The sequence below is a fragment of the Diadema antillarum genome, unplaced genomic scaffold, assembly GCF_040938485.1.
Source record: "Diadema antillarum isolate AM-2024a unplaced genomic scaffold, OU_Dant_1.0 seq00001469_RagTag, whole genome shotgun sequence".
Taxonomy (NCBI): domain Eukaryota; kingdom Metazoa; phylum Echinodermata; class Echinoidea; order Diadematoida; family Diadematidae; genus Diadema; species Diadema antillarum.
Genome location: NW_027272208.1, coordinates 540,066 through 564,031, shown reverse-complemented (window position 1 = coordinate 564,031; position 23,966 = coordinate 540,066). Strand labels below are relative to the sequence as shown.

The window sequence follows — 23,966 nt, the reverse complement described above, 5'->3', positions numbered from 1 at the left end:
TGTATGAGGTAGTCACATTATTTTCAAGCAAAGATAGAGTGAGCAATGAAGTATTTCTTACCTAACAAAAATAATAGAAGGGAATCCCTTTCTTCAAGATATCATAATTTCCCTTCAAGGGATGAGTCAATAGTACTAAGTAACGAATGCAGTTGTCTAATTTGCAGGGTTTCTATACGCAAGTTTCATCATTGCAACATGGCAATATGTGGGGGGGGGGGGGGTGTACAATGATCATTTCTTAAGGGAGGTAAAAAAATGGTGTGCAAGGGTAACTATCTTGACTCTGTGAACAGTAGAAGTCAATGCTCTGGTCATTCATAAGATACTGTGGAAATTAAAGAAAGATACAGAGTGTGTAATGCCTTCAAAGCAAAATGCAATGACCCTAAACTAATTTCATTTGACACCTTCTGTAGAAAGAGAGTGGAACAAAAAATACTAGTTGGCTACTTGCACATGAGAGCATGATTAGCATCAGGAAATATATTCATATCTATAGATATATAAATGTTATGACCTTGCATTTACTCATTTGGAAAAGCACTAAATTTCAAGATCTGGGCAAGACACTGCGTCCGTCAGTGCTAAAGAATGCTTCAACCCTAGCATTCTTTGAATACAGCCTCATCGGCGGGCCCCAAACCCTCCCCCACAGTCTTTGATTTTTTATTTGGCAACTCGCGAAACCCTGTCGCTTCTCGAGAGAAAGCCGGGGACGCGGCAACACTGCGAAAGCCTGCCGGGGTACACGATCTATCCAAAAATGATTGCCCGTAAGTTAGAGGGCTACACAAGAACCTCCTTACACCAATGCATGCCTGCCCTGTCCCACCAAAAAGAAACGGGACTCTTAAAGCTGCAATGTGGCTGATGCCCATGAGGGGGACACAAATCTGATCAGTCTGGGAGAGAGAGAGAGAGACATTTTCCAGCACCAACAATCATGTGCGGTTACATACAGCTGAGGTAGATCATCTATAGCATGACATGCAGTGCTCGAAATGCAAGTCTCTTTTCCTTCTCTCTCGATTCCTACTGCCACATATTGGTACTCGTTATAAATATTTACCAAGACTAGGTTAAAGGTATAGCATACTTTATATGACAAAAATAAATACACCTAATATCTGTTATGAGGTATCACAAAAAATTTTCTTGCTCATGTTGTCTTTTTTTTTTTGTTTATTTCACATTCAACAACATGACAGAAGTTTGGACAGTTTGACCCATTTTCGTACGAACGACATTTTAACAAACAACCTGACAGATTGCCAATATGAGGTGTATGAGGTCATCAAGAAAATTGGAACACAAAAATAAGTGAGGGGAAGAACAGACACTGAGCTACATTGCAAAAAAATTGACACGGGTACAACCAATATAACATCAGACGTCGAGCCTATTTGTAAGTTCCCCCTCTTCTCAAAAACTTTGAAGAAAAAAAATTGCGATAGTATTGTCTACCCTGATGTAGAGCATAGATAGCATCTATAGATGAGGAATGTCGCTGGTTTCTGTCTCGTAGTGCTACTCAATCAATACAAATAGGTGGACATGACAAGTGATCAGCAGGAAATAGTACACGTCACCTTGCAGACAAAGTCCTGAAAAAGTTTCAGAAAGACTATCAGACAGTGCTTTTACTTCCTGTTCAGATCAAATCAAATCAAATCAAATCAACTCAAATCAAATCAAATCAAATCAAGTAAAATGTTGCAAGAGTGTATACCCACCACATACAACACAGAACATTACTGAAGTGTCCCTGTTTTTTCTCTCTCTTGCTCCTGTCCAAATAAGTATCTTCAAGTGACGGATAATGCCTCACTTCCAATTTACCATCCTTAATTGCAACCCACAGTTGTCATTTTTGGGTTGGGCGGGGCTTGACACAAACTTTTTTTCTCTGGTGGTCTGTTCGGGCCACCAAAATATTAAAATTTGATATTTTGGTAGCCGGCAAAAGTAGTTACAGGCCCACAGTAAAAGAAAACGTAGGAATCTATTCTAAATCTCAATTGCCCAATGGGCCACCAAAAGATAACCTTTCTGGAAATATAGTGGCCCGACATTATATGGATGATGACTGGCGGGGGAGGGAACATACCGAATGTTTCACTCGAAGGGTTTGAAATGCTATTGAGGGAGGTTATATGTCCCGAGACGAAGTCGAGGGACTTATAGCCTCCCGAAATAGCATTTCAAACCCTGAGGGTGGAACGTTTGGTACATGTTCCCGACAACAAAAGTCATCATCTGTTATATTATATGGGTTAGTCAAATACGTCAACGTCAACCACCAAAGATCGTAGAGATTCCGTGTACGATCTTTGCAACCACGAATTAGAAGCTTTGGAATATACGTATGTGCAAAAAACAAATGCGGGGGATATGCAAAGCTACGTAGATGGAACAGTTCTTGCAAGTTTCTGACATTCTAGGAGCTGCATGAGGACAAAAAGCTTTTCCAGACACAGGCACAACAGCATGAGGCGTACCACAAAGTATGACCAGAGGAAAGGGCAGGGTTTTCTTTTGCGTGTGTGTGTGCGATCATTATGTGAAGTTACAGAAAGCATAATTTCTTGCAGAGATAAGGAAACGACATAGCTGAAAGAGGTTGTGATAAACAAAAACTTGTCTTAACAGCTATGGAGATGTCTTGTTGAAAAAAAAAAAAGGCGGGGGGGGGGGGGGTTGGCGAGAAGAACTCATCCAGTGCTCTGGCAGTTGGCAATTCGTAGTATAGTTGCTTTGTGATGCACTCATCTGACATGGCACACATCCCCCCGCAGGTATCCAGATTAGAACATTTTAGCGGGTGGAAGGATAGAGTGATTGTCATCTTGGCACATTCGGGGCATGATTCTGGAATCCATATATTTGCTCATCTGCCATGCATGAATCCATTATCATCCAGATTTGAATAAAGTAAATTGGGAGGGGGAGGGAATCAATGACATCAATGACCATATATCAATATCAGGACAGGACTTTTGACATCCCAAATTTCCTGACTTTACCGAGTTATTCTACATCTACCTCACCCCCCCCCCCCCCTTCGGTCACTTAATAATCTACGCAGCAAATAGAGTGCATGCAGCATAACGTATATTTCCGATTCATAACAATGAAAATGCAGCTAAACACGAAAAAAAGTCAACAAAGAATATCTAATGCATTACAGAACGGTTGGGGGAATGCAAGACATTCAGGTTCAAGTACATTTCCTGCAAACTATCATACACAATACAACTTAGACCTTCACACCACGAGATGCTACATAGCTTTCAGATGACCCAAGTGGCCATTATTTAGTGCAAAGTGCTTTTTAGCATGATGGCCTCCAAAAGCCATGTACATGCTGCCATAAAATTGGCCAAACCTTCCTTCCCCCCTCAAAAAAAAAAAAAAAAATCCAAAATATCCAAAAGGTAAAAATGAGATAACCGGCAAAAAAGCTTATCAATTCTTGACATTACTCTCTTTGCATATGAAATGCATTCATGGAGAGTCATACTTTTGAATGAGAAGCACAATTCAGGGAGTTCCTGGGTATTCATACCAATAGAATTTGCAATACAAATATAAAGAAAGTAGAGGAACAGGAAAAAAAAGTATACAATCAAATGGGATTTTAATTCATAACCAATTCTGTCCATTTATATCAGGCTTGCTACTGAATAAGAAGAAAGCAGACTTTTAAAAGAAAACAATCACTGAGAGGCTGGTCCTGAAAGTGGTACATCAAAATGCAGCCCGCGACACATATTCAACCTTCCTGGCTACAATCATATTCCTCTGTAATTCCCTTTGTCATCTTGAGCTAGCCCTTGAGCTTGACCAAGACCCCTATGATGACCACTGTCAGACTGACCATAACCAATGAGGACGCCCTATGGATTAAATGTCTCATACTGGATGTTGTATATGGCCACCCCTTCTTATCCCTTGGCTTTTGGGGTAGATCTGAAATATGATAGCATAATGTGGCTTGTAACTCAAAGTTACCACAAAGAAGAGACTGTATAACTGCTCTGAAGTGTCACCATATCATTTTTTCCCCACTGTCTTTTCAAAGGCAGTATCCTGTCATATAGTTATGGGGTATGAAGGAGAAGGGAGGGAAAAAAATGGAGGGGGGGGGGGGCTCACTATGATTTAAAGGGATGATTCATGAAGTGAGTATGTCTAAACATTCACTTCATGAGCACAATGCTGCACTTTGCACTATGGCTTTGTCAAATTGTTCTAAAGGAACTATTGCAGAATGATGTCTCCAACATTCAAATGAGAAGGGGAAAACATTTGTGACATGCTCTCGAATTCTCATCCAGCGGCGAAAATCGCCAGCAAAAGTCTGCGACCACAACTTGATTCATAACGTTCTTCTATTACAAAATAGCATCTCAAGAAACAAGTCCTGTAGATATGAGAACCCTGTGTGAGGGACACCGACTGTGAAATGTCAGAATTTTTATGATGCCGTATATCATGTGAATGCAAGGGAAAAGCAAACAAACTAACAAACCGGCTCTGATTTCATTGAGCTGGTCTTCTCTGACAAGAGTCAGAGGATAGACTTTTGGTATCATTCCTAAAGCTATGTACGGAGACTCCAACTCTCCTGCTTTCCACGGGAGATCTCCCGCCGAAATCCCATTTTTGCAATATCTCCCGTTCTCCCGCTTGAGATTTAATTTCTCCTGCTTGAAATGATTTCTTACTTAATTTCATTGTACATTTAAAAATAAGCCTTAGATAGCACGAGAGAGCATCTATAGAACCCTGGAACACAAGGAACTTTGTGCTTGTGATGTGGGCTTCGCGCACATCAAGTTGGAGTCTCCCGTTTGCTAGGGGTTTCGGGCGGGAGAATCTGTGGATCAGAAGTTGGAGTCTCTGTATGTAGCATCCGAAACATGCAGTTAGGCCTCATTAAGAGACAGGGATTGACTTACATTGACCCCTCAACACACCGCAAAGAGATATGACTAAATCCTAATAGCTTACTGTGTCGTCACAAATCAAAATCACATACACATTAAAAATTCATTCAAGAAGTACTTTCAGGAAAAAAAAAACCCTCTCATCTTTCGACACTGGTGAGCCCAACGTCAACTTATCATCTGTACATACATATAAAACATCAAATAAATTTCTGTTTCTCTGTTACTCACAAGAAAACACCGTAACTCAAATTTAGTGAGAATACCATTAAAGGGGGGGGGGGGGGGGGTGGGGGAGTTGGAAAACTTACAGGGCACCCCCAAAATAGTAATTGTATGACCTGTACCCACAGATAAACTTTTCAGATCTATTTCTTTAAAATCAAAGATACCACCTGGATGTGGATGCAGACTGTGTTCTGTGCCAATACCCTTTATGGTTCTCACACTTGGGAACTTACACTTTTATATTTCAGTTCTTTTTGCAGCCTGAGAATTTGTATGGGGGTGAGATTCATAAGGGAACATCAATATTGATACAAGCAAAGCTCATCATTACAATAATAAGCAGAAGATTGGCTTATGTGGTACATCTTTCAACAATTTGGCCCAAATTGCATTGAAGACTCACTACAATGATAATAATAATAACAACAACAATAATAACAATAATAATAATGATAATAATTCACTACCACAGCAACAGCAACAAATTCTGAAAGCTACTTGGCCACCACCACCGTATGGCTTGCTGGCATGGTGGTGAGTCACTATCAAAGCAAGTACTCTGTACAACAGGGCCTGTATCCATTATCGTTTCAACATCGTCACTATTGAGGCTGTCCCATACCGCTGACAGTATCATAATCACACAGGGATACAACAATTACAGACTATCAAAGTCATATCATGTGACTAACGGGTAGCCATCTGAGGTAGAATGAACATTAAACTACACATAGCATCAGTATTACACACCTCCGAGAACCAATCAAATCCGGAAATGCACGACTAGACTATACACTATTTGCAAACATAACGTACAAATATAACTATCCAATAAAATTGTGGTAAGTTTGATTTAAATTGGCAACAACAACAACAAAAATCAATCATTCATGACGTAGATTTACACATCATCTGAAAATTTCTCAGAAGATTTAAGAGGTAGATTTGTTTTTTTTTGTGAGATTCTATTTTTTTTTTAAAGAGAGAGAGAAAAAAAAAGAAGAAGAAAAAGACTGTGATAAAGTGAGTTGGGTTTTGCTGGATGGACTAGCAGTCGAGATTGAAAGGTGGACAACAGTCAATACACCTCACATTCCCAACCACTCCCCTGGATGGGTCTGTTCATTCTTTTATTCAAGGCTCTTTGTAAGTAAACAGCCATTAAGTTAGACTCACACCAGTTTTCTGGCCTAATGTAATAGCTCTGTCTGTTACTGGGAGAGACTAAACTGGAAACCAAACTGGACACCACAATGGTCAGGAATACCCTGCCCCTGGGCACCAGCTGGACACCTAGATGGACTACAGGTGCAATGAGTGTCAAGATTTTTGCAGACGCACTGACCCCAGGACCAATCAGCCAAATACTGTTACCTTCATGATCAACGAGGAGTTTAGAAATAAATTACAGAATAAATGCCACATACTTTTTGCTGTGGTTTTATCAATTCCAAATTTGCCCATGGACTGCTACTTGCAAAATTATTAGCAACATGCCAAAATATTGCCTCCCAAGAAGATTCCTGAAATAATTATGTTTTGATATTGACAGGGAATAATGCTGGATTTCTCAGCCAATCCCAGATGTTCTTTATCCTCAAGTTTCACTTCTTGTGAAATATATGGTTCTCTTTTGTTTCTCGCTGCTGGAAATGCAGGTCTGTTTTGACCTCTGTTGGCCCCCCCCCCCCCCCCCCCCCTCAAACTCCCTTTCCATAGTTTCTCTTACACGTGACAATGTACATGGGCTTTAATGATGCACATCTGGCTGTATCTGCCGTTGTCGTGGAAACTAAAAGATGAGTTGGTGTTAAAAAGGAGGAGACACGGTTAAGAGGTTATCTCCCCTACCAGCTTTTTTTTTTTTTTTGGTCTATAAAGTGAGAATGCACTCATGATTCAATTGTAAGGGCAGGAGTAACTTGAGAGTTAGAGTCTCCTCTTTGATCTGAGGTGATCATCCCAAGAGGAATGAATCGGGGTGAAGGAATGACGGAAACATAATTATGGGTATGGTCAATACGGCTGGAAGAGAATGGGAGTGGACACTGGATGGACAGATAGTGGAAAGGAATGGAGGATGGTACACCAATGGAACTGAATAGAGTGTAATATAAGGAGGTCATGGTATTAGACATTCTACACTAATTAAAAGGTAAAAAATAAACAACTCTCATACACCCTGCCTTCACACACTCGAAGTCGATATATCAACTACAGTGCATGATTTGGAAAAGTGACATATTTCAGTTGACTCAACGGCAAATGGCAAATGAGCTGTTTGAAGCAAAACAGAAAACTGGCCAGTTTCACAGTACTCAACATGACCTTTTTTGCATGAGGTAGTAGGTTAGCTTTACGCTGGGCTCGATTCTCTTTATAGTAAGGAGCAAGGTAGTTTGACGAGATAGAAATTATGGCCAATCGAGGAGGTACCCTCTCAAATAAATGTTCTACTTTGCTGGTGGTCAAAGCCACTCTTTCAACAAATGCTGGATGCTTAAAAAAAATCCTAGACAAAAAAAGAAAGCTCTATTTGCCTATTTCTACATGAGTGTGTTATTTGATTGTAACAATGGTGAGCCTGCATGAGGGTGGGGGAGGGTTGGGGAACATTATTATTATTTTTTTAATTATCTAACTCGCATGAGTTAGATGTGAGATTTTATCATCGACCGCTGTTTGGAATGTCCACTGAGAAGACATGAATAAGGAACAATGCAAAGGGTCTTGAGGTAAAGTGGTAGCTTTTTCTCCTTTTAACTAAGTGCTGATACATTACTATAAGCTAATCCCTTATGACAATCCTACCCCCCCCCCCCCCCCCCGAATAAAATCGATGCATGCCCATAATCATAACCTTTAGAGCTAGAGTATGGTTTGCAAAACCTTTGGTTGGCATACAGAATGAACACGCCATACATGGCATCCCACAGAGAAGCGCACCATGTCGAAACAGCAGCACCGCCGTTTTAGTTTAGAAACAACCATGCGATAAATCAAATGACATTTTGAGGTTTCAAATCGTGGGAAGATATATAAATTGTATGCTGAGCTGATATACCACCCCCCCCCACCCCACCATCACCAACCTCCCAAGATGTGGATTTCCAGCTGATGGATTCAGCATCCCGAATTATTGATGAGGAATCACTTTTGCGAAACCTTGCTTCTTAGAGAGCTAATGCAGTATCCTCGGGGGGTAGCTGTGACAGATATATTCTTACAAACATATTACGACATATGCATTTGGACTAACATTTATTTCTTTTTTAGCACCATAGTAAGAGGAAAGGAGACAAAAAGAGAAGAAATCTGTACCCACCCTGCCAATAATCCAGTCAGGAAATTGGGTTGAGGACTCAATCTCCACAGTAAGAGGATTAGGTATCTGGGATCTGAGTGTTAACATGCCCAAGAGCATTGAGAATGGGGAAGGAGATATTATGCATGCATATATATGCAAAGCCCACAGATCAGCAATGGATTGCATATCTATGTATATATTATGAACCCACTCATCTCGGGCTGGGATGAGCAGAGTAAACGGGAGTGAGTGATGGAAAGGGGGCTTGCGGGATTGTCACGGTTTTAGTTGAAAACCACGATGATGGTTGAACATGGTGAACATATGACGAGGGAAACACATACAGTTAGAGTAAGGGAGGAAAAAAAAATGACAAATGGCCTGCATCTGGGTGAGAAGATTTAAAGCAGTACAGTGCACAACTTATTGAAAAAAAAAGGAGAGAGAAAAAAAAAACGGAAGAGAAAAGAATACACTGCATGTTATTTAATCCAACACTGTATCAGGAAAACCTGAATTTTTTCTTTGTTTGTTGTTTGTTTGAGGTAAAAAGTAGAATTTCCTCAGAAGCCATCCCAATTATTGTTTTTTAGATTGTTCTGCTTCTCTTGAATTTGTCGTGATGCAAGAGAAGCTCTATAAAATTGTTTTGTTCAGGGATGCAAGTTAAAATGAAAGAGGAAGGCCTGAAATTCATCTACACAAAGCTCCTTTGTACATGAAAAAGCCTGAACTTTGAGACTGCCAGGGCTTTTGCCTGAAAACTGGCATCCTGTTTGTTCTTTCTGAGAATCAGTTAATACTTCAGAGTCAAGTTTGCAGAAATTGACCAGAGTAGAGTTGTAAGTGGGACTCTGCAATAGATGCCCAGGCCTTCCGACCACAGCATCATTACAACAAAGTTAGTACATCCCAATCTCTGGCAAACATGATGTTGCATCATATATTGTGACATTGAATATAATGAGGTGTAGAAAAATACTGGCCGTTGAGGAACAAATACAGGCACCATCCAATGACAGAGAGACATAGAGACGTAAAGACAGAAAGATAGATCAATAGATAATTAGTAGATAGACAGATGGGATAGAGAAGGAGAGAGATAAATACATAAGATGGAAATGATTTGAGAACATGAAGGATATCAGCAGTGTCAGCACATAGACAAGAAATCTCTTCTTTTTTTTTTTTTAGAGTCAAGTGGGCTATTTGGTTTGAATTGGAAGCAGCGGGACGAGCAGAGTAATAGACAGAACTACTACAGGACAAAAAACTGAAGTTTTCATCGTGAAATCAGTCTTTCTTGCAAGGCATATATCATTCTCTCCAGAGATCAACTTGTCACTTCTCATAATCTCTCGATTTTTTTTTTTTGGCAACAAAGATGAATGTGAATTAAGTCCATCCTTAAGAAAGAAAGAAAAAAAAAAATCTATGACATGACACCACATATCTAAGGATAGAAATCTATAGAGATACACTACTACTGACTCCGAAGATAAACTGTACATGCTTAATACTACAACAAGATGATAATATGTGACTGGCCTTGTTTGTATGAATCAATGAACATAATGAGGGAAATAGTATTCCTGACTGACAAAAGTGTGTAGATGCACTCATCATTCCCCTGATTTCAAAGTCTCTCATTTCTGGATATAAAAGTATAAAACTATGATAATTTCACAAATTCTAATGATATAAGCTTTAGGTTGAATGAAATAAATGCACTGCAAGTACAACTTTCTTTTGAAACTGTCAGAACCTTTTTACAACAACAATCTGACTAGCTCACTCCATAGCAAAAACAGTTGTCGTATAAGTTTGTGCTCAGGAAACAACATGAAAATTTCAACACAAAATACTTAATAACACTTATATTTCAATATATTTTGCACCCGCATCATAAAGTGTTTTGAGTTCAAAGCTTCAACAGCTACTTTCAGTTTTGAGAAGAAAAAAAAAAAAAGGAAAAAAATAGGAAGAAGCCCCAAACATCCACAAACCTTCCCTGAACACATTACCTGATGTGCTGGCTTCGGGTCACATGACAAGTGAACTCGATCTTGTCACGGCACACATAACCACATATGCTACACTGGAAGGGGTGCCGAGCCCCATGGCAACTCATGTGCAATGTGAAGATGACGTGGTCTGTGAAGAAGGTCTCGCAATGGGGACATTTGACAGCCTGGTGGGGGATCCCCACCGGGTCACCTCCGATCCACTCCGTCTGGGCCTGGCTGTCCGCCTTCCCATCCTCCTCGTTCGTCTTGCTCCCCTTCTCCGCCTGCTTGGCCGCCGTAGGGAGCTCACCGTTGTCCGTGATCTGGTGGCTCTCGTGCGAGGCCTGGTCGAAATAGGGCCTGGAGTGCCCCGGGTTGTCGTCGGAGTCGTCTGGCGTCATGTCGTCCGGGGATTGGGCATTTTGGACAACTCCATGGGCGTACTTGTACATGGCCATGTCACGGGGTGACCCAGTCATGTCCATCCCGTTGACAATGGCTTGGTGTGGGAAGGGGGACACCATCTCTTCACCTTTGACCCCCATGGGATGAATTCCGCCAGCATAGGCTGCTGCACCCTGGCCTTCTACCAGGGGAATGTCAGATCGTGTGTCAATCCACAGCTCTGTCCCGTGGTCGCGATCTGGTGAGAGGAGCATCTCGCGCTTTGGGAACGGTGTTCTCTTCCTCTTGCGTGCCCCACCTTCCTTTTTACGTCTGAAGATTGGGAAGTTGGCCCAGTGGGTGGATCTATCATTGGGAGGCAGGGCCTGTTGAGGTGAGATAGGTGTGGCATTGGTGATACTGTTGATAGAGTTACTGGAGACTGCCAGCGTGCTGGTAATGGCAGGGACTGATCTAGAAGGAACACTTTGGTTGGAATCTCCGCTGTCATGGACGTCAGGGTTAGAAAGGTGAGCTACAGCACTTCCAGAGAAGTCTAGTGCATCGTGTGCTGGTGCTTCGTGGGGATGACCACCTGTACTGGAACCTGGACTGGCCTTTTGAGGGCTGAGTGTGTCTGATGATGCCATTTCTGATTGAGGTAGTGATATGCTTGAATGTTGTGCTATCTTGCCGTTACCCATTTCTGATTCTCGGCCGGCGTCGTCCGAGCCATCGTACGGACTGCCTTCTCTGTTGTGCAGTGCTTGGGTTAGGGTGGGAGGACAATTTTCTTGGCTTCCTGAGGTATCCGAGAGAGGTTTGCTGTCATTGTTGTAACGTGGGGCCTTGTAAAGCCCATCTTCTGAAGGTGTAGAGGTATTATTGATTGAGTGGAGGGTGGGTGAACTGTCACCTGCCATTGAAAGCGGGGGCAGGTTGGCATCAAGGGTGGAATGGCGTTTCCTGCGGTGAGCTTGAAGGTTGCATTTGTACGGCGTCTGGTAGTGGCACTGGTCACACTTGAACTGCTTACTGGTGCCCGTGTGCACGATCAAGTGGCGCATGAGGCTGCTACGGAAGGCACTACTAAAGCCACAGACCAGGCACTTATAGGGCTTTTTACCTGAGTGAACATTCATGTGTTCATTTAAGTGGGTCTTGGTAGGGGAAATGTGAGTGCAGAGCTTGCACTGATAGACCCGTCCATGTTCGGAGAATGGGGGTAGGGCACTGAGAGAATTGAGGCTATCCATGGTTGGGATAGGGGCTGAGGTAGCTACATGCACGGGCAAGCCGCGGCTGACTTCTGGCAGGAGAGGTGGGGGCAGATCACGCACTTTGTTAATGTCCGGCATATGACGGTCAAGCAGTACAGAGCTTGTCATGTCGATCCTGTGAATCGCTAGATGCTGCTGAAGTGTGCTGTGTAACGAACAACTGAAGCCGCACTCTAAACACTGATAGGGCCTTGACCCTGTATGAATGTTCATATGTTCGTCGAGGGCGCTTTGCGACGACGCGATAAACGTGCACAGTTGGCACTGGAAACCAGCGTTTGGCTTACGAGGAGGACTTAGGCCAGGAGAGGTAGCTGGTGCTTCTGGGGTCCCTGTGGAGTCCTCGCCAACACTGGAGTTACTTGAGCTGCTGCGGGATGACCCAACTGTTCGTGCTCCGTCTTTATCAGCCATTCATGATCCAGTTCAACGCACAAACATTCGAAACTAGGATTGCAACAGTATTCCTGCAGGAAGGGGGGAAAAAGGAGATGAACAGAATGGAAGAGTGGTTGAGATCCAATGAATTTCAAGGGGGCGAAGAGATTACACTTTTATCAGCGTTTTCAATCAAACATGATGCAAGCTCTTGATTTGCCTGAAGCAAACTGATTTACAAGAGATATACTGACCTAATTCCATATCAGCAGTACACAGGATAAGCTGTCGTTTTGTGTGAACTACGACAATTTCAAACTCTTTTGACATTTCTTAAAATCATGCATGAACTATGGACAGTGCCCGACTTCTGTGTTTCTTTAGAAAAAATCTAGAATGAAGACTACAAATCTAAATTGTGATACTAACATTTTGTATTAGGTAGGAAATTAAAGCTGACATAACCTTTACATTTCTTTTCATGTAAAAAATGTTGTTGAATCACATTTATAAACATTATGTTGTTTGATCTATTTCCCCCCATATCACATGCACACAATGAAGAATGAGTTTTCAAATCATACTCAATATCTTGACAAATTGATGCAAAGGTTAGCTGACAAAGATGATTTTTGGTGAATTCATTTTCGAAGTGAATTCAAAGCCCTTCAGAGGTTCAATTGTAACTATCTATTGCTCATCTTCCCATAATAATGATGTCATTTCAGGTACTTTCTGCCAAACTCATAATGGTCATCAGCAAAAATGTTCAGTTTATGCTCTGTCTGACCAAACTGGTTTGCATTACCAATGATGTATTTACGGGAATTTGTGCCATCAATCATTCAGAAATCAATTTGACGAACAATGTACAGAAACAAAATGTCTTCCTTCAAAAGGCCATTTTCGGTGTCATATTCACACGATAAGAAATCACTTGTGAAACAAATAATGGCCACATCCACTCACCATCAGGAGCATGTTGTAACATGCTGGTATACATTAGTTAATTATGTGGTTTTTTTTTTTTCATTTACATTGTGGAAAGGCAGTGGTTCAGAGTGCAGCTTACGATACCGATCCTCACATGATACACACTAGAGTAGCATGACCTTCAAATCTTTCATTATTAAGCCCCGCATCACAGACCTCATTTCAATGAATGCTATTGAGAGTGTCTAATGATATCACACTTTCAATAGTCGTAGATTGCCCCCCCCCACAACGCTTTCATTACAGCTGTTTGAAGTGTGGCCTTCCACAAAAAGTGCAACATATTACATTGAGATAGCAAAGCCCTATCAATTTGCCAAGTCAGAACTCAAAGAAAGCAAGTTGTCATATGCAGCTTTTTTTTTCTTTTTTTTTTAAGGGTGTGTACAGTTCTGGTCGAGGTGAGGATTTAGCTTTGCGAGATATATAGAAACCACTCTATGAGATGTCAAAGAGCATGCAATTCTAAAGGGGTATCAAAAGTTTATTTGATGAAAATCGGTTTTGAAATGACTGAGATATCCAAAAACAAGGTGAAACAAAGAGATCCTAATAAAAGGCGTGGCCTGTAGTCTTTTATTATTATCACGTTTTTGGATATCTCATCCATTTGAAAACCATTTTTCATCAAATAAACGCTGAATCCTTCTTAAAATTACATGCTCTTTCATATTTCATAAGAGGTTTCTCATTATCTCACTTAGGAATGTAAAAAACATGAATCCCCACCTCAACCAGTACTGTACAGCCCCTTTAAATCTGGTATCTGACAATTCTTGCAAAAGAGATGTATATACTGGTCATTGTTGCTGTATTTTTTTTTTAATTTTCCCAGCAAAATTAGCACACTAAATATATCAAGCAAGAGGAACAAAGGCATTATGCTCCTGAAATATTGGTGATCTTGCGTACATTCATCCCCGACCATGACCCAATTGATGAAACAGCTGGCACTGGATAGTAGCCACAACCAGTACTGCACATTCAAGGAAGCGACTGCTAGTGGCATTGGGTATGTATTATAGACAACCCTGTGTTTATAGCCCTTGAGGTCCACATACAAACAGGGCTTGGCTATATCACCTAGGGTACAGCCAGAGCCGCTATGATGTGGCGCATTTAAAGCAGAGATAGAAGATTAAAGGCCATCACATTATCAGTCGAAGTTCAACCTTGGTTTGCATAATGCCTGATGGGTCACACAAATGGTCCACCAGTAAAAGATAACACAATGGCCAAGGTGCTGTAATCAAGTCAATATACAGATGTTATATGACTGCCCCCCCCCCCCCATACAATCAACAACAAAACTACAAGCAGAAAAGAGATATATTGCGGTCATAGTAAAAAAGCAGTGTAGAAACATGTTTTAAGTAGCTGGATTAGATGACTCCAAAGTACATCCACGCTATTATGTATAGGCCTCCTTCATCTTCATGGGTAACTCATGACAACCCAGGGGGGCGTTTCATCAACGAGTTCGTCGGAGTTTTCACCGACAAATTTGCTATCAGCCAATTAGACGCAAGGATTTCATTAGATTTTAACAGTTATCAGTGTAAATCCTTGCGTCTGATTGGCTGATAGCAAATTTGTCGGTGAAAACCTCCGACGAACTCGTTGATGAAACGCCCCCCAGGGGGCATTTCATCAAGCATTTTGTCCGACAAAGCTGTCTGACAAATTTGTTCTCATAGCCAATCAGATGCAAGGATTTCAGTAGCTTGTAACAGTTTGTACGAAAAATATTCAACCAAAACGCTTCATGAAATGCCCCCAGGTGTTTGCCACTAAGCTAACATAATATTTCAACAGGAAAGGACAAAGAAATGGCTGGGGTAACATACAAAATGTACAGGTCTCTGAATTGTTAAACACCACATTGCTACTCGCCTTGCAATGGCTACACTGTCATGCCAATGTGTTAACTTATGTCTAATGAATTCATATTGCACGGTCACTCGCATACGCACCATTAGGTTGATTTTCTGAGGCCACTGAGGTCTATGGAAGCATTCATATACATATTCATACGGGAGGCAAGCATGAAGCTTGAAGTCAATGGCTATCAAAGGCTAAGGCGATGACGGAGGTACAGTACATACATTCTTGCCAACAATCTTCCCATATCTTTGTACATCATGGTAGTAAGTGTGGTCTCCTATATCATACCTATTCTTCTGCTCCCTTTGACCAAACGAACCAGCCATAAATGTAATGGTACCGAGTGTTACTTATCAATGAGAGGGTACACCATGGTCAAAGTAACACTACAAGTTTGCACACCACTTGACCCCTCCAACCCCCCACGCCTGGGGGACGCTGCAAACTTTCCGACAACAGAAAATGGAACAGTTTAAGCGCTAACATATCAAACCTGACATGTACTGCTGGGAACATACATAATGTGAAGGCAAATTGCATTGACATTTGACAATGGCATCCCAAGCATATTAAACTAGCTGCTTTGGTAGGGGACGACTTTTAAGGCAGTCCATAATCAGCGGGGTGCAGAGGTATGCAACACTGAGTAAACAATGTCATTCAAACATGAATCGACAAGATCATGAGCTTGGTGGTTTTGTGATTGAGATAGACACCTATAGCCTCATTAATTGGAGACCTCTCTGCACTTTATGCCATACACACATACACACCGATTTGAACTTTGGCACATTGTCGTCAACCTACTTTACACGTGTTCAGATTGGAAGAACATTCGAAGACTTGGAACAACGATAAGGAGCAAAGGGTGCCAGGTTCCATTTTGCAAAATTTGAAGGGTAGTTTCTCAGGCCAGTCTAACTTAATCTAAAAAATGTGACTACAAATGAAAGCCTCTTTTAAGGTTCATGATATTCTCATTTTACATCAACCTCCCCTACCTTCCAGCATGCAGTTTCAATGTGGAATGCTGTTTGTTAATGTCGGGATCCTTAAAGAAAGGACTGCATTCTTGTCCAGTTGATACTTATTAATCATGTTATATAATATCACAGTGAAGAAAATCACAGGGAAAATATTCCAATGAATACCTTGCATAGATACACAGAATGCGCATGGATTGACGGTGAAATACCATGGTATACTTCACAATGTGAATGCAAACACATCACAAAATACTGTGGTATTAAGGGCGGTAATTCAAACTTCGAACAAAATATGCATGAGAGATTTGAGTGTGAATCTTGTTGAGAAATGCTGATTGTACAGTGGTGCATTTCTTGTATGACCCGACATACATCGTAAAGGGATGTCAGCATTGTAAACTGTCTTTTCCATTGGAGGTATGGGCATGCCCAATGCTTACCAGTAATACCACAAGTATTTTGTGAATGAAAATGGTACCAAGTGAATTCCAATAGTTATTACCATGATGCTGTACATGTATTTTCCGTTTTGTCAATGAGAAGACCGAGCCAACGCATTAATGTGGCATTATACCCCTCTGTTATTACAGTGTGAATGTACTGGTACCTAGAGTTATTTGCTTAACTGTGTCAATTCAAGGGAAAGAATGTATTGCCTGACAATAAAATTCAAAATGCTAGTCACGTGGATGGAATGGGGATTGGGACAGCAAACTAAAAAAAGAAAGAAAAAAAAGACAACCATGAAATCTTTAAAAGATTTGGTTTCTATGAGAAATCATAACTCATATAATCAGAAGGCCAGGGGATGTTTCATAATGAATTGAAGTCGATCTTAAAAGTTACAATCATGGTATGCCATTGGTTTTACCTGCTTAGTTTTATTAGCCTTTCAGAACCCACTTCACATCTTTATCAAAACTTACAGAAAAATGTTGAAGTCACTTATTCCATAAATTTTGTGTAGCAATGACTAGGCCCTATGTGAAAAAGTCAATGTTAATTTTCATTAGGAAGTTCACATTGAATACAATGCAGCATACCATAATTTTTATTTGTTCTTAACATTTCAGAATGAATGTGAAACACCCCCTCCCTCCAGGAAAGGTAGAATACCAGAAGGGATCTATGTGATCCTGAAGTGAAAATATGGACCCCTCAAATGACAGGAACACCTAAATTGATACACACAAGTTTAATTTTTTCCACTTTGTAACATCAATACAGCAAACAATTGAAAGAATGGTTACTCAAAAAAAAAATATCTTTGAAGAATTTTAAATTTCATACACCGTAAATACATAAACATATGCTAATTGCTATGCAAAACAGAAAGGGCGAATGACATCAAAGCCAACAAGTTATCAGGTTTACATTTTGTAATTATTGCACAGTGCTTGCACTTTCACAAAAAGTTTGCACAGTTGACTGTAACATTTGTCCATGTATAGCATCCATTTTTATCAAAGCTGGTGGGCGTGATAAGTAGGTCCACCCCACCCCCCCCCCCAAATCTAAAACAAGTTACAGCCTATCCAAAGATAAATCAATGGCAAATTTGATAGAGTGGCCTCCCTGTCACACATTTCAAAGGCCATCCTTTGGGAATGACTCATATTCAAACACAGAGAGAGCAGACTGGCAATACCAGAAGACAAGTTCCAACAGGAAACAATTAAGTTACTATGGCAACACATATATTCAAATAGGAAAGATCACTACCAAATGAGCAGTGAGTCTTAAAATGCCTGCTTAGAAGCCTTTCAAAGTAAGTGAAAAGCGGTGTGGTTTTTTCCCTTGAAGTGCCCTCCAAACAGCACCAACAAGATTGCAAAGTCAAATGAATGAACGCCAGAACATGTTCCACATGTGACCATAAACGTCTGAACACTGAATTGGGGCAAACGTCCACAATTAGTCACTGAATTCCTCTGAGACCTGAAGGGAAATGGGCCTCATGGTCAATTATATAATGGGATCTACGACCAGATCAATCACATATCAACTATGAGAGCCTCCTTATAGGACAATGGTCACTGACTTCCAAAGACATGGAATTTTTTACATTTTGTATTTGATAAAACTTTTAAGTGGGTTTGAGAGAAATTATTCAAAGTTTTCTATTGATGCATCAGAAACCAATTAATAAATATAATCGTAATTCAATTTCAGTAACCTTGAGTTAATACACCCTTCATAAAAACAGGCAGTCTTCGTTCATCTGATGAGAAAACAAAGTTCTTAAAACTACAAAACTGGCTTTGACACTGCATTCCTATCTGTACTGAAAAAGGAGTGAATCATTACTCTAGTGGTTGTTGTTTTCAAAGAGTGCACTGTCAAACACAAAAAAGACTTAATCAAGCTAATATATGACAACTTGTGGCAGTGATATCATATTATCATAATCATATTATATCATATTATCATAATTACATTATATCACACACAGGTGTCATGTTGGACTATCATATAAGGGATGTAATCTCACAAAAGAAGTGTATGAAGAATTTTCTTCCAAATCTGTTCACAATGAGAGAGAATAAAGAGATAGATAGATAGATAGATAGTTAAATGGATAGATGAAGAGAGAGAGAGAGAGAGAGAGAGGGGATGGGAGGGAGAAATATTTCATCATTCACTGAAATTCATCACTAGCTACGTAGTCATTCAACTAGATTTATGCAATTATGTTGAAATGAATTCCTGGAAACTTGTACATACAGAAATGATTACTCATTCACACAAAGTGAAAGAAACACTGAAATAGTGTGAGTCGCGCACCCTATGCAAACAATGAGGGAGCCCATTAAGAGTCACATGATTCGGTGATTACATAATACCTACATAATACCCAATTCCTGGTCGGCTGATCATTACTGTGTTTTGATTTCCCCCTGTGGGTTTCATTTTACCAATCAAGCCAGGATGTTACCCATCCGCCACAGATCAATTTTATGCAACGCAATACAATACCTTTTTTTTTTTTCCTTTCTAGATACAGAATAGATAGACAAGTTTTCTTTCATCCTTGTTTGAAAATGTTATGACACAAATGGCAGGGGAAAAATTCCCAATTCCACAACTCTTCCAAGAATAAAGTATGAGGTACCTTGTCAGGAAAAAAAAAGACTGGGGGATGGGATCTAATGAATGGTCAAAATTTGAAATAAAAAAGGAAGAAAGCAACAGGATAATTCAATGTTGAGAAATGACATCATCTCAGAAAATGGCAGTTTGGAAATACATCTCCAGGCTACATTAATGGAGTCTTACAGTGACAAATCATAAGAATCCAACAGGCATATGTTTCTGTTTTTATGTTAGCCTCATGATGTACTCAAAATATGGGATGATCAAAAATTTGAAGAGATTAAGAAACTTGAGAACTGTTTGCATCATACATGATGCACTCATCAATACTTTGCATTAGCTTTGCACACTAACATACAGCATTAATGTATTTACCAAGAGACTGAAATCTAGTCCTGGATTTTTGTTAAGAAAAGCTTGTTATTCCAAAGATTATACTTCATTGGTGCTGGTTACTCTATTAATAATCACATACTGAATGGGATTCACTCACGGTGACAATACTGAAAGTCACGCTAGCAAAATAATCGGCATACACAATAAAACATTTGTGACGTGAAAACATTCCAAATTCCCCCACACACTACTACAGGTGACAGGTCACAGCTCGCCATGAAAAAAACACACACATAACTGAATGGATTCCAGCGGTTTTGACAATACTGAAAGGCAGGCTGGCAAAGGTAATCAGCACACACAAAACATTCATGACGTGCAACATTCCAAATTCCCTCAAAAACGGGCACATGATCCGCATCAAGTGCTTTTTGTACATGTTTACCCCTCTGACTCAACAAATGAATCCCGTCATGCTCGCGGGATAGCAACTCGGTCATTGCCAAGCCTGTCACGCACACAAGGTTTGCCTTCCAGGCATATCATCAAAGCTGACCTTTTGCATGCATGTGCACATCATTCAGCAGCAGTACAGCGCATGTAGCAGCCCTACACAGCAGGCATGCGTTTCTAACTGCATGGAATGTAGAATCTATTCACTCTGAGATAAAAAGAGTACACTGGTATGATATATATGCCTGTCTCATATCTTTACATAAATGCTCATGTCTTGAAAAAAAAATACAAATGATAATATGACAACAATAGCTTCAAGTATAAGAACAAAATGTAGCATATATATTTGCATTCATATACAATAGGCATCATCTAATCCAACTCACTGACATTAAAATTGATATATAATATATATGTAACATAATAAAGAAGCCTTACTGAAAAGGGGGTTCTGATATGGTAGTCAAAGAAAAAATATTGAATTTTTCATTTGTTTGTTCCAAATTGACAATGATATAGTAAAATTGGACCATTTGGATCAATGATGGCACATTATTGTCAAGAGTTTGGACTATATGGTGGTTTCCCAGATCAAAAGCCTTACCTTTGCACATGTTATGTGATGTCTTCTTTCGTGTAATAGAGTAAGTAATACCAGCATAGCTTTGCCTTGGTTCTGTGTTTCTTTTTCTGGTGCGTTTGCGAACCTGAAGCTGGACTGGCAGCATCACGGTGCTTCAGGCTTGACATGTGAGCCAGCATGTGTGATTCCGCTTTGTTCAGTGAATGACATGGTGGAATGGTTGATCAATGTGTACCATGGGGGGCACTGCCTTGCCATACAAGTTTCAGGGCGTTCGTCTAGATATATGGATAGGTTATACACCAGGTCCTGCTGTGGGCTTTTGTTGGTATGAAGGGCACAAACAACGTGACGTGTGTGTGAAGATCATAAATGCTGCATCGCGTCTTTCATGACTAACGGAATACACCGACCACATTTGGTAACCACGAATGGAAGAGGGAGAGATAAATCCTGTTCCTCACATGCGGCAAGCTTCGGTATTCACCCTGACCGCACTGCGGCATCACACATTGGGCCATAATCTCTGCACGGCAAACATTTACACATGCATTGTGCCGAATGAAGAGTGAGCACCTTTAAAGGAGACTTCATTCACATCTAGTCATAGCCAGATTCACAGCAAAATGATTAAGAGATGGCAAGTTACTGCTTATAGTGGCAGTAATTCCTCTGTGCTTCAATGGTAATATTGAAATTCATTTTTCAAGTTCAGAAAAGACAAAGTTTGATCACCTTGAGGCAGTAACTGCGTGGATTGGTTCATGAAAGGGAGCAAGCCACGCGTACAGCTGTGCCCAACTCATACAGTTAACCAAAGAAAAGCACTACTATGGGACTGCTGTATTAGCACAACTCAATGCTCAACTACGGGCAAATATTGACCTGACTGACTGCATCACATACTAGAAGGTTCACATTGAACTCTTTGGGCTGTGATGTGTGGTGAAAAAGGGCCCGCAGAATGCATGTGTGTGAGCCGAAGCGGGAGTGTGTACGCTGATGCGAATGTGTGTATGTGTGTGTTTGCGTGTCAGTGTGTATATGTGTGAGTGTGACTGATAGTGAGTGTGTGTTGTGTGTGTGTGTGTGTGTGTGTGTGTGTGTGTGTGTGTGCATATGTGTGTGAGAGAGTGTGTGTGCTGGTAAATAGGGCTATGGACTTGAGCTATGGACACGCACACTGCATGCTGCATAGAGAGTTGCCCAATACCTGCGCAGTCCACATACAACATAAGCAGCTATGCAGCGGATTGAGGCCTATGGTATCACCTATCGCGCCTAACGCGTATGTGCATGGAAGAAGAGGAGAGAGAGAATGAAAGAGAGATAGAACGAGAGATCCAAAGGGAATGGGAAAGAGAGGGAGAGAAAAGGGTGAAAGCCATTGCAGCAACAGATGTATTTCAAGCCACTACTTCGCAACCACATACATACACACACACACACATATATACATACACACACACCACACTTAACACTGGATGAGAAAATAAAGAAAAGGAAGGGCTGACTCAAAAAGTAAAGTTAAAGTAAAAATCACAACATACCCTTGTCGTGGCCTGCCAAGAGGCCATTTTTGCTCCGAGAAAAACCCCCCGATGTGGAGTGGACAATGGAACTAGCGCTTGTTTGAGCAGAGCTCTCCTCTGCGTGTTGACTGACTACAGCAATGGGCTCGGATGAAGCTGCGGTACTAACCACACACACACATAGTATTCTCATTATATACACCACATACGATTTGTATGCTCACTGGCAATGACCTCACACTCCACTGCTAATGTACTTGTTTTGTGCGCAGCATTTTCTCTCTGTCATTATGGCTGCTTGACCATGCATGGTGGAGGCACAGCCAGCATGGTGGGAGGCGCGAATGACCCCAGCCCAGGCCGACCCTCTGGAACAATTGAGACCAAGCTAGCTGCTGTTATCACACTATGCGCTTTTTATTGTTGTTCCCTCTTCTTCTCTGTTCTAATTTTTTTTTATCTCCCCTTCTCTCTCCCTCTCTTCCTCTCTCTCTCTCTCTATCTCTTTCTCTCCATCTCTTCATATGTGTTGTGTTTTTTTTTTATTCCTCTCGTCTAATTTCAACCATATTTGCACTCATCCAGTCTCCGACACACCGGATACTCCATGCCCGATTCTGAATGTGTTTCCTAATGAGAAGTGGTCAAGGCCTCTACATAATGGCACCAAGGATATATGCTTCAAAAGGCTTTCTTCACACATTGCACTTTTTAAAAAAAATAATTCCTTCTCTACATAGCCGCACTCCCAAATTATTAAAAAAAAAAAGAATAAGGGGGGGGGGGGGGATGGCAGAGAAGTCTCCACCCCTCCCCCCCCCCCCCCCCCCCCCCACACACACACACACACACATAAAGGTTGAACAACATCACTGGAAAAGAATGAGCTTTTTCATGCAGGCAGGGCATGCTATTGTTGGGGACAGCAATGAACTTCTTTGCACAGCGCTATGCTTGTGTACACACTCAAAAGCTATTTCTATGCATCAAGTGTGTGGTCACCCATCTCCTATTATATCGCTAGGCCTGCCTGAGCCTATCTGCGCATGCCTGACCTATATTGGATGTATCTATTTTTTTTTTCTTGGTCTTGTTTTGTTTGATTTCATCTCCCCCTTTTCCTAATTGCCATTTCATTTGCTGATTGGATATAAAGCTATGGACAGACTGATGTAAACAAAGGTATCAACATGAGTTTGTTAACCCTTTGTCATGCTTTCAGATCGAATAACCAATACCTCTCCCCCCCCCCCCCAAAAAAAAAAAAAAAAATCTTCTACTATCCACTAAATGTATAGGGCCTATACAAAAACGACATAAATTTGCTGATACCCTCCAAACAAGGAAAGCAGCAACATGTGCCATAATAGATATCCACCCATAGGAACATCAGGCTCCCAGAGTTTCTGTTTTTGTCAGTAAATGACACGCCATTTGCACGGCGATGGCTAATTCTAATTTAAATGCGCGATGTCATTCAGAGTAGCTTGTGACTGGCAATGATATCGTATTTCACATGCATACACTATATGCTACTGTGCATAGTCTTCTAATGAAATGCATTGTGA

General features: G+C 40.9%; 1 protein-coding gene across 5 annotated transcripts in view; it reads right to left on the bottom strand.

Annotated features, from left to right (window-relative positions):
- Nucleotides 1-8,035: 8,035 nt before the first annotated feature.
- LOC139709751 (uncharacterized) overlaps nucleotides 8,036-23,966 on the bottom strand; it is a 202,853-nt gene continuing 186,922 nt past the window's right edge. For 4 of the 5 annotated variants that reach the window (XM_071621708.1, XM_071621709.1, XM_071621711.1 and 1 more), the window contains one exon: nucleotides 8,036-12,624. In XM_071621708.1, coding sequence (XP_071477809.1) covers nucleotides 10,508-12,571 — 2,064 coding nt within the window. In that variant the 5' untranslated portion in view covers nucleotides 12,572-12,624 and the 3' untranslated portion in view covers nucleotides 8,036-10,507. Of the gene's footprint in view, nucleotides 12,625-22,416; nucleotides 22,657-23,966 lie in introns of those variants that run through there. The other variant, XM_071621712.1, reaches the window with a different exon arrangement.